Source organism: Tubulanus polymorphus, chromosome 5 (assembly GCF_964204645.1).
Source record: "Tubulanus polymorphus chromosome 5, tnTubPoly1.2, whole genome shotgun sequence".
Taxonomy (NCBI): domain Eukaryota; kingdom Metazoa; phylum Nemertea; class Palaeonemertea; order Tubulaniformes; family Tubulanidae; genus Tubulanus; species Tubulanus polymorphus.
Genome location: NC_134029.1, coordinates 11,366,667 through 11,378,771, shown reverse-complemented (window position 1 = coordinate 11,378,771; position 12,105 = coordinate 11,366,667). Strand labels below are relative to the sequence as shown.

Below are 12,105 nucleotides of genomic sequence, written 5' to 3'. Positions count from 1 at the left end.
GGTTTATGGACAGAAAATCATCTCCGCTGTTCGAAAATTTCAACGTCCTGCCCAATTACGAACCGGTAGAACTCTATTCGAAATTTGAGAACCATAACCCTTTCCGTTTAATGCACGCGGAGAACAAATGTTTTTCCGTGTGCGCGCAACTGCATATCATCGATTGCGGGCAGCGATGCCTGCAAAACGCTATCGACGCCGCCAAAAATATCCGAAATGGGAAACCGACGCTGATCATCTCGGATAGGTCCGTGTTCGCGCCTACGGTTTTCACGGGAGTCGCTTTCCAGAGGAATGTAATCAACGAGTTCGAAAAGGACTTCATTCAGAAACAAACGCTCGACGGAGGGAAGGCGTTACTAGCGAGAAACAACCTCTCCTACGTCGGCGGGTATATTCTTTTACCGCCGGTGCAGACGTGCGCCGACAGAATGGAGAAACGTAAAAGGGAATACGAGTCGTCGAGCGTTACCATATCGTACCTACGCGATCTTCAGCGCGGTTTTGCCGCGCAAGAGAATTGGTGGAAAAAGAATTTCCCCGACACGATTGTCGAAACGTCCGAAACGAATTGCGAGACGGAGTACGAACGTTTTTTGAACAAGTGCATCGTCCAGGAACGGCGCGCGAAAACGGGGCCTTCAGAGGAAGAAATATCGCTGTAATAGTAGTTCGCGCTAACCCGGTTTAATAATAGCGCCGGACCACCGTCGTAAGAAAGCACCATGGAAACCAACGCCAACGCATCATTTCCGGACGATACGGATTTCACAAAAATTAGTAAACCGTGTTTGTGGTGCAATAGATACGTGGAGCTCGTCGAAGGGAAACAATATTGTAAAACGTGCGAGGAGAAAATGTTTCGCGAGTGCAGCAGGTGTCACAAACCGTACCCGGATAAACATTGCTTCGAATTGGACGAGTCGAGATGTAATTCCTGTCAGAATAAGTACAACAAAGAAAAAGAAAAACGTAAGTTAAAGCAAGCGGCGTTGATAACGACAACTACGAAAGTCGGAGAGAAAAAACAGCAGGTGTCCCGTTCGGCACCGACAACGACCGCGGCGAGCGTTACCGCGGCGGCGGACGAACCCACGCCCTCGACATCGGCGATCGGAGAAAAAAACAGAAAAGCGGCGATTACGGTGACGGACGACGACGAGGAGGAGGAGGAGGAGGAGGAGGAGGAGGAGGAGGATGACGACGACGAGGAGGAGGAGGACGTCGACGCCGACGAAAAGGTAGAGGCGCGACGCCGAAGCGGGATTAAAAAAGATATTTTTGACCTGTCCGACAGCAGTTCCTTCGAAGAAATCATCGCCAATAGAAAACTGAAAAAGACGAAATCATCGCATCGTGGCGCTGCCGCGAAACGAAACTCGAGCGGCGAAATCGAGCGGAATAGAAAACCGAAAAAGATAATTGTAATGTTGCCCGCCTACACCCTCGACGAAGAAGAAATTTAAATGGATAAGGGGGACATTTTTTCGCAAATTTATTACAACCCTGCCGAACCGGGATCGTTCGCTTCTTCGAAAAGTTTGTTCGAGAGAGCGAAAAAAACCGACCAAGCGGTGACCAGAAAATCGACGAGCGAGCGGTAGAAAACGCCAGACACGTACACGCTCCATAAACCAACCCGGAAGAAATTCCCGAGAAGGAAAGTGATCGTTCGCGGCATCGACGACCAATGGGCCGCAGATCTCGTATTTCTCATCGACTTGCAAAAATATAATTCGGGCTACAAATACTTGTTAACGGCGATCGATTGTTTCAGCCGTTACGCAATCGTTCGCGCGTTGAAGAGCAAGCACGCGAGTTCGATCGTAGACGCGTTCAAAGATATATTCCGTCGAGAACGACGCCATCCGCGACTGTTACAAGTCGACGCGGGAAGCGAGTTTCATAACGCGTCCGTGAAAACTTTTTTGAAGAATTACGGCAACGTCGAACTGTTTTCGACGAAAAGCGTCATAAAAGCTTCGTTGGTGGAAAGATTCAATCTCACGCTGAAACGTCGCATGTTTCGATATTTCACGAAAAACAACACGAGGCGATACCTGGACGATTTAGACGATTTCGTAACCGCGTACAATAACTCGGTGCATAGGACTCTCGGAATACCGCCGGCGCGCGTCAACGCCGACAACGAGGAACGTTTGTGGAAAAAGCTTTACGGAAACGAGTTTCCGAGTAAAGCGACGTTCAAATACGACGTCGGAGACACCGTTCGAGTAGCGAGGCAGAAGAAAACCTTCGAAAAATCCTACCATCCTTCGTGGACGGAAGAACTATTCGAAATCGCCTACCGAAGAGCGACGCGACCTGTAACGTATCGCGTGAAAAGTCTCGACGGGGAACTTATCGAAGGATCTTTCTACGAGCCGGAGTTACAAGCCGTCGCGAAACCGACCGCCGAAAAAACCTACCAAATCGATATTTTGAAACGGAAGAAAGCGAATAGAAAGTTGAAGTATTTCGTACATTATCGCGGGTGCCCGAGTAGTTTCGACGAGTGGGTCGACGCGAACCAATTGAGCGAAAATACGAAACGATGACGGAAACTTTCAACGCCATGATCGAGGTTCCGGCGGGGATGTTAGTTTGCGGCCCGCTGGGATCTGGTAAATCGCGTTTCATCACCGAATTGTTACGCGAGAGGGAGCGATTGTTTTCGAGAAAATTCGATTATATCGTCTATTTTTACGGAGAATACAGCTCGACGATCGAATATCTACAAACGAACGATCCGGCCAACGTGCAAACCGTGAAGGGAATTCCCGATAACATCGAAGAATACGTCGACAGCGAACGGGGCTACGGGCTACACGTTTACGACGATCTGATGGGACAAATCGCGAGCAATAAAAAAGTCACCGATATCGTGACGACGAAATGTAGGCATAGGAATATCAGTTGGATCGCTACGTTTCAAAATGTTTTCTACCACGGGGAAGAACGCGTCACGATGTTTCGAAGCGCGCATTATTTAGTCCTTTTCTAAAACCCGTTGGACAAAACGATCGTCAACTATCTCGCCGGTCGCATAATGCCGAAGAATCAAAAAACCTTCACGAGAATATTCGAACGCGCGACCAAAAGAACCGCACGGGTACCTTTTCGTCGATGGGGCACAAAATACGCCGGAGGAAGCGAGATTGAGAACGGATATTTTCGGGTCACACCAACGCGTCTTTATTCCCGAAACGTCGAATAAGTAACTGTAATGCGACGCGCGCGGTTTTTTTTTGTCTACACGAATGCGAGAGAGAGTATGTATAGGAAACATGGGAGTGGCGTCGAATTGAAGAAGAAGAAGAAGAAGAAGACGACGACGACGAGGGGGAAAAACCAGCCGATCGCGCAAAAACATTTGGATTTCCTCTCGTTGTTGGGGAAAGCGAAAACGGGACAGAGGCGTACGAAACTAATCGATTACGCGGGGCGAGATCAAATTGCGGCCGTTACCGAGTGCATTCATAACGTCCTCGATGGAAACGTGCCGTTGAAAAGGAGTTCAGTCCAGTTTTTGAGGAAATACCGATCGCCTATGCGCAAGATAGTCGAAAGGAACGTTCCGTTGCGAGAGAGGTAACGGATTCTTAAACAGCGAGGAGGCTTCATCGGGGCTTTAGTGGCCGCGGTTATAGGAATGATCACGAGCTTAGTGGCGGGTTAAACGAGGACGATGCCGAAGAAAAAGGGAAATTCGCAAAAGGCGATCTTCGAACGGCACCGGGATTTCCTCTCGCTGTTGGAGAAAGCCGAAAGCGAGCAAAAACGTTCGAAACTGATCGACTACGCCGATCGAGATCAAATTCTCGCTGTAACGCGATGCGTACGCGAAATCCTCGAGGGAAACATACCGGTGAAACGAGGGGAAATCCGAAAATTGAAAAAATATCGATCGCTTTTACGGAGGTTTGCCGATAGTAAATTATCGTTGCGCGAAAGAAAACGGATTCTCAAACAACGGGGGGGGGGGGAAGCCGCAAGTCGGGGAGTTTTTTTGACGGCCCTTTATGGGAGCTCTTCGGCATCGCGTTGAACGCGGCTATGAAATGAACGCGTAGTCGTTCGTTAATCGAACAATGGGGCAGAACAAAGGGTTCAGCGAAAGCGTAATAATTCCGCTCGAGGAATACGTTAAGAAATGTAAGAAATCGTACGACGACGACGACGAGGTGGTGGAGGAGGAGGGGGAGGAGAATGTTTCTCGAGAAGATACACTACCGGTGGATTTAAGAGTTAAACTGTTCGATCAAGCACGTAGGTGGGAACCCGGAAAATCCAGAAACGTCTCGAACCCGACGAAAAGAGGGAATTGTACGACAATTCCGCGTTGATCAGAGATAACGTTCACGCGAAAGCCATCGTCGAACGGTACATCGATAGACACGCGCACGAAATCGACTGGCACCCGGTTACTTTGGAAATTATCATCGACGGAAAACCATTGGCGAACAGTAACATTATACGCGCGCTCGAATATTTGGTTAAACCTGAAATTTTCGCGTTCGTGAAACCATCGGCAAGCGATCAATTGAAACGTAAACTTATCGACATCGGTGTGCCGACTAGTTGGATATCGTACGAAAGTAGCTCTGAGGCGCGGATGATTAGAGCCGATCGTTCGCCCGAAAAATACAAATCAACGCCGGTGGGAGACAAATCAACGGTTGAAGAAAAAAAATCGTCGCCGAATAATCGTCCGCAGTTCTCGAAAGGCGAGCGTGACAGATCGTCTTCACCGCCGCCGCCGCCGAGAAGAGCATTGCCGAGAAAATTGCTAGTTAAAGAGAGAAGTAAGTCGCCACCACGGTTAGCCGAAGGAGATCACCGCGGCCGTCGACGCCGTCGCCAAGACAGCCCGGAGGACCTGCCGACACCGCCGCAGTCGCCGCCGCCGCTCAAGTGGGAGGCGACGCGTGCGAGGAAGAGCGCGCGGAAAAAGAAAAACTAAGATCGTTTGGACGCCTCATACATAAATGAAGCCGACTAACGAATTTTACATGGTCTTGCCGAGCAACGTTCGCTCGACGAACAGTTCGTTCGATAATAAGACGAACCATTATAAGACGGAGTTGATGAAACCGTTAGAATTGGACAAACAAAAGTGGAAAGTCGGGCTCTCGGAGATCACGTTTCCGGTTTCGTGGAATGAGGAAATTCTCGCGAAAAGATGCGAATACAAGGTGGCGGTGGCCAACACGGGTGATACCAGTACGGAGACGAAGGTAGAAGATGGATGCTTACCGGAACGATATACGACGAAAAGCTACGATAATGTAGAAGTGTTGATCGAGGAAATGAATAAGAGAAAACCGAAAATCTTCCGCGGGAAATTCAAACTAGCTAACGGGAAAGTCGTCATCGAATTACGAGAGGGAGAGATGATCGAATTGAACGAGTACTTAGCCGATCTACTCGGGTTTCGGAGAAATAAACTGGTTTTCGCGTACGGAAAAGAGAAAGTCGTCGGAGGGAACGAAAAAGTATACGAAGTAGCGGCGGACAGTAAACCGGATATGAAAATCTCCATGTACAACATGTACGTTTACTGCAATCTAGCCGATCTAACGGTCGTCGGAGATACGTTGGTGCCGCTTTTGCGAACGGTGCCGGTCGACTACAAACGAGGAGGCAGGCGCGTAGTTAAATCGTTCTATCCGGTCAGATATATCCCGGTGTCTTCCTCGTTTTTTCAAGAAATCGAAATTTTACTGACGGACGACGTCGGCGATCCGATCAAGTTCGAATCCGGTAAAGTAATTGTAACGCTACACTTCGTCGAAAAGTAAAAAAAAGAAAACGAAAACAACCGAGAGAGAGGTACGTACGTACGCAGAAACGATGAGACCGCGCAATCCTTACGTTCCCGATAGGGACGCTTATAAACAGCACTTCGGAGCGGGGTTGTCCGTATTCAAAGGTGACGTGTATCAAGACGGGCACGGTTTAGGTAGTTTGTTCGGCAGTTTGATTAAAAAATCGTTCCCGTTGTCGCGAAAAGGGTGCTACCAGTAGCGAAAAGCGCGTTAAAATCGGCGGGAAAAACATTACTAAGCACCGGCGCCGAAGTCGTGAGCGATGTTTTAAGCGGGGAGAAAAGTTTGAAAGAATCCGTCGAAGAAAAAGGAAATGCCGCTCTAGTCGAATTAGGAAAAGAGGCGTTAAAGAATATCATCGCTACGGAGAACGAACGGGCAAACGAAAACTCGATGCGTCGAACAAAGCGATTAGTGGCGGGAAAGTAGACAAAAAGCGGAGGAAACAAAACGTGGCACGAACGTCTAAAAAGAAAAAGAACACGCGGGCGGACATATTTTCTTAAAAACGGCGCTGTAAACGGGGAAGTATACGTACGTAGTTCGCGGAAAGAGCGTAAAGATGTCTCTACTCGACGACGACTCGTGTGACTGCACGAAAACGGAATTAGAATTGTTCGAAATACCGCCCACGCAAACGAGCGTTGAAGCAACGAGATATGAAAAGTTCTTCCCGCTAACGTCAACAGATCGTTCCGGCCCGATCGAATTCAAAATTTCACTCGGAAACGACGACTATATCGACACGGAAAACGTGCTCGTAGTTCTCACGGCGAAAATTGTAGACAAGAACGGCGCCAATTTACCGTCGGAGGATAAGGCGGACGATGAAACTATCGTGTATCCGATCAGCAATTTCGCGGGTAGCGCTTTTCGACAAGTGGAAGTTACGATGAATAATAAACCGATAGGAAACAGCGATAACATGTACGCGTATCGATCGTACATGGAAAATCTGTTTTCCCACAGCCAAGAGGCGAAAAAAAATCAATTGGGCGCGATGATGTTTTACCAGGACCAGGGCGATATGAACGTCGTTGGCGATACGGTGAAAGCGAAAACAGCGAATAATAAAGGGGCGCTGTTTCGGTACGAGAGAACCAAAGAAAGTCGTACGTTCCATTGCGTCGGTCGAATTCACAACGAAATATTTCAACAGTAGAAATATATCATCAGCAAAGTGAGCATCGGCGTAAAATTACACCGTTCGGAAGAGGATTTCGTACTGATGGCAAAAACCGCGGACAAGAAATATAAAATCCAATACGAAAAAGCGTATTTGTTAGTCGGCGTGAAAAAGGTAGCCGATCACGTTAGAGAAGCGCACGAACTGCGGTTGAAAACGGTTAACGTGAAATATCCGGTTCGAAAAATCGACATCAAATATTTTACGAGAGGAGGGAACCGTGCTGATATATCCGAGCCGAATCTGGTGAGCGGAACTTTGCCGAATCGAATCATCGTCGGCGTGGTTAAAACGGACGCGTTCAACGGGAATAAACACATGAACCCGTTCGATTTCGATAATTTCAAAATCAATTACGTCGCCTTGAGGCAAAACGGCCAATCGGTTCCGCACGAACCGTTCGTGTTAGATTTCACCGCTACAGAAGGGTACATCGAAGGGTATTACACGCTGTTGCAAAGTTTAAATAAGTGGAACCTCGCGTACGGCTCGTGCGGTATATCCTACAAACAATACATGAAAGGATTCACATTTTTCGGTTTCAACTTAGCACCGGATGAAACGAATGGAGGAAACATGAACTTAACCCGCGAAGGTCATATAAGTCTAGACATGAGGTTGAAAACGCCGAACGCGTCCAGTCTCACGATTATCGCCTACATGGAATACGACGCTATCGTCGAAATAGATAAAGATCGAAACGTCTTCTACAATGAATAATCAAGAAATCGGCGAAGCGCTAAAAAGTCATCCCGTTACGAAAGGGGTGTTCGTAAACGTTCGTCCGTTGGATATGTTACCCGTCGAGTCGCGAAAGAAGAAACCGTGCGCTTACGTCGTGAATTTAGACAGGTCAAACCAACCCGGATCGCATTGGGTGGGAATTTATTTCCCGAAAAATAACGAACCGGTCGAATATTCCGATTCTTACGGATTAAAACCGCGTAAGAAACAATTGATAAAATTCATCGGGAAAAAGGCCTTCAAATGGAATACGAGGCGATTGCAAAACGTACTGTCCAGCGCTTGCGGGCAACACGTGATTTTCTTCGTATATTGGAGGTGTAAAGAGGTCAGCATGGAAGAAATAGCCAAAACGTTAGGAAAAGTCTCCGATAAAGATACGTACGTGAACAAATTTGTCGAAAGAACGTTCGGAAAAAAATTCAAAACCTTCGACCGAGAATACATAAGAAATGTGTTAAACAGGAAATATATGCTGTAACACCGTGCGCGGAATAAACAGAAGCGGTTCGACGGGGACATCGAAAAGAGGTATGGAGACACCACCGATCAAATTGAAAATACTGCACCCGGATGCGCGGGTTCCGGTAAAAGCGACAACCGATGCGGCTGGTTTCGACGTTCACTCCGTCGAATCGACAACAATAGCGCCGATGGAACAACGGTTAATCAACACCGGTTTCGCTTGCGAAATACCGAAAGGTTATTTCGGGAAATTATGCGGTCGTTCGGGACTGGCGTACAAAAGACGAGTTACCGTGGTCGAAGGAATTATAGACTCGGACTATCGAGGAGAAATCAAAGCGTTGGTAAAAAACGAAAAAAGAAACGAGAGCGAAAAAATCATTAGCGGGGAAAGAATCGTGCAACTCGTTATCGTAAGAATTCATCCCCATCAAGAAATGGTCGTCTGCAAAAATCTCGAAGATACACAACGATCTGCGAGCGGATTCGGTTCGAGCGGGTTGTACGAAATGAAAAACCCCGGCGGGGAGTAAGAATGCCCGCTTATTGTGCGTAACGTTAACGTTTTCGTAATCAGTTTCGTCCTAGCGAACGCGTTGGACGCGTAAAAGCATTACGGCGATGGTGTTAATATTATGTCATTTTAGAAAAAGTTGTTGTGGGGTTGCTTTCGGTTCTCCAACAATGTTGTGGGGTTGAGTTTCTCAACCAATTGTTGTGGGGGCCACGTTGCGTTCTCCCCTCGTGTTGTCGTTCTTGGCTCCGATTAATCCGATAAGTGATATCCCTCTGACTCCGGAATAATAACAACTCTTCTCGTGGGTCTACGTTCTTTCTTTATTTTCCCGCACAATTCTTATTCCTTCCTTTTGTTTACAATACACAAATTCATATAATCAAATATATTCAAATAATAATAATTATTCTATTATTCAGTTGAAATGCATGCGGTTATGAAAATATATTATAGTTTTTAATTACTTTGAATATTTGTTTTTAATGAGCTCGACCATTCAACCTTTGATATGAAAGCCCATTACCCCTATTACTCTTAAAATAATCATGTACATGAATAACATTTAAATCATTGAACTTCTAAAATCAATTTTAATAAAAAATTTAGTATTAAAATGGAAGCAAATAAGTACTACTGTCCAACATGTAATATCAATGTAGATAAATCCCAAAAAGCAAGACACAATAAAACTAAAACACATTTAGAGAATAAATTGAAACTAGAATATAAAGATGATATATTAGAAACTAAATTAGATGAATTAAAGAATGTAAAAGAAACATACAAATGTGATACATGTAATCAATCATTCAGTGATAAAAGATATTATAAAGAACATTTAAAATCTACAAGTCATATTAGAAATAAGAATAATGATATTTTAGGTGAAGATTATTTTGATAATGATAACGATAAGAAACAGAAGACAATTAAAAGCATAAAAAATAAATTAAACAATAAAAGACCATACATGGAAGATGTAAGAAATTATATTAATTCATTAGATAATAAAAAAGATATAGAGATAACCGAAGCATTTAAAAGTGATATTGGTCAAGCAGCTATCGAGTTTAAATTTCATAAAGGTAAAACATTAGAAGAAAATAAAAAACATTTAGAAAATATGAAAGAAATAATAAAAATAATTACAGATGTTGAATATCCTAAAATAAGTATATCTTCTAAAGTAAAGTTTATAAAATCTGAAGATAAACCAATATATAATATAAATTCTCATTCACAACATATTATTTCTAAACAACATATAGATGATAAATTAGATAAATGTTATAATGAAGTAAAAACTAAAATAGAAGAGAAATATTTTGAAGGATCTGGTTTAATATTTGATGAAATAATATTTATGACTTTACATGTTTATAACACAAAATATGATAAGTTAACTAAATCAAAACCAATCGATGAAAATAATGTATCATATTATAAAGAACCAGATATTGAAGCATCGAGTTATATCAAACTACCATTTAAAACTAATGCTGTTATAAACGTACAAAATGAAGATGATAAATGTTTTCTGTGGGCTATAATAAGTTGTTTACATCCAACAGAAGATATTACACATAGTTTTAGATTAACTCATTATAAACCATTTGAAAATAATTATAAGATAGATAAGTATCCTGTTAGAATTAAAAACATCCCAAAAATAGAAAGAGATAATAATATAAAGATAAATGTATTTGATTTAATCAAAATACCAAATACAAAAGGTAACAACATAAAACATTATACATTAGTACCTTTATATCTATCAAAAGATTATGATTCAAACGATGTTATAGATATACTATATTATGAGAATCATTATATGTGGATTAAACAAATCGATTTATTTTTTAAATCAGAAAATGATCACCATAAAATATATCTTTGTAGAAAATGTTTACATAGATTCAGTAATGAAAATACGTTATTAAATCATAAACAATTATGTGAAAATCATGATTATTGTAAATTAGTTTTACCAAATGAAAAAGATAAAATATTAGAATTCAAAAAATATGACTACAAAAATAAAGTACCATTTGTTATATATGGAGATTTTGAATCATTAGATAAAGAACTAACTGATCAAGATAGAAAAGATATATATTATAAAAGAAAGAAATTAAATTCTAATGAAAATGATTTTTCAGATGAACCACCAAAAACAAATACTATTAAAAAGATTCATCAATCAGCTGCAGCTTTCGGGTTATATATTAAATCTGATTATCCAGAACTAATTGAAAGTGAATATTATAATTATAGAAATGAAAATGTTATCAATCATTTTTGTGACTTATTAATTGAATATGAAATAAGATTTAGTAAATTATTGAATACAAATATAGAAATTATAATGACAGAAAAAGATAAAGAAGAATTTGCGTTTGCAGGTAAATGTTATTATTGTGAAAAGATATTTAATTATAAAGATAAAAAAGTAAGAGACCATGATCATTTGAACGGAAAGTTTAGAGGCGCTGCACATGAGAATTGTAACTTACAAGCTAAGAAAATTAACTTTGTACCAGTTATATTTCACAATTTATCGGGGTATGACGCGCATTTATTCATCAAACAGTTATGTCATAAAATAGAAGAAATCAATAATGAAATAGAAATATTAAATTCAAATAGATCAAAAGATAAAATACCAACTTATAAATTTAGAATGTTAGCTAAAACATCTGAGAATTATATATCATTCCAATTTGGTTGCCTAAGATTTATAGATTCATATAGATTTTTAAATAGTTCATTAGATAACTTATCAAAATCATTAGTTGATGATGAATTAAAAATATTAAAACAACACTACCCAAATAATGATGATTTTAAATTAATGAGATATAAAGGAGCAATTCCATATTCATTTTATAAATCACATAATGATTTCAATATAAATGAATTATTGAAAGAACAATTTTATGATGAATTAAAAAATGAATATGTTAAAGATGAAGTCTATAATAGAACATTGAATATTTGGAATCATTTCAAAATAGAAAATCATGGGCAATTAGTAGATTTATATTTAAAATCAGATGTATTATTATTAACCGATATATTCGAAAGGTTTAGAGATGTAAACCTAAAATATTTTAACATTGATCCTTGTCATTGTTATTCATCACCAGGATTAACATGGGATTGTGGATTAAAATTTACAAATATAAAAATGGATTTGTTAACAAATATAGATCAATTATTATTATTTGAAAAATCTATAAGAGGAGGAGTTTCAGGTGTATTAGGTGATAGATATTTCAATGTAAATGATAACCCTGGATATAAGTTATTATATATAGATGCAAATAATTTGTATGGTTGGGCAATGATGGAACCACAACCTTATG

The 12,105-nt window shown here is 41.4% G+C and overlaps 3 protein-coding genes across 3 annotated transcripts; all 3 read left to right on the top strand.

Annotated features, from left to right (window-relative positions):
- The first annotated feature begins 725 nt into the window (after positions 1 to 725).
- On the top strand, positions 726 to 2,558 carry LOC141906232 (uncharacterized). Its single transcript, XM_074795474.1, has 2 exons — positions 726 to 1,145; positions 1,605 to 2,558. The coding sequence occupies exons 1-2, from the start codon at positions 726 to 728 to the stop codon at positions 2,556 to 2,558; spliced, it is 1,374 nt and encodes a 457-aa protein (XP_074651575.1).
- Positions 2,559 to 6,390: 3,832 nt separating this feature from the next.
- On the top strand, positions 6,391 to 7,734 carry LOC141906390 (uncharacterized protein F54H12.2-like). Its single transcript, XM_074795647.1, is given in 2 exon segments — positions 6,391 to 6,802; positions 6,914 to 7,734. Coding segments are annotated over 2 exon segments (1,233 nt in total).
- Positions 7,735 to 8,291: 557 nt separating this feature from the next.
- On the top strand, positions 8,292 to 8,756 carry LOC141906231 (deoxyuridine 5'-triphosphate nucleotidohydrolase-like). Its single transcript, XM_074795473.1, has one exon. The coding sequence runs from the start codon at positions 8,292 to 8,294 to the stop codon at positions 8,754 to 8,756; it is 465 nt and encodes a 154-aa protein (XP_074651574.1).
- Positions 8,757 to 12,105: the final 3,349 nt, after the last annotated feature.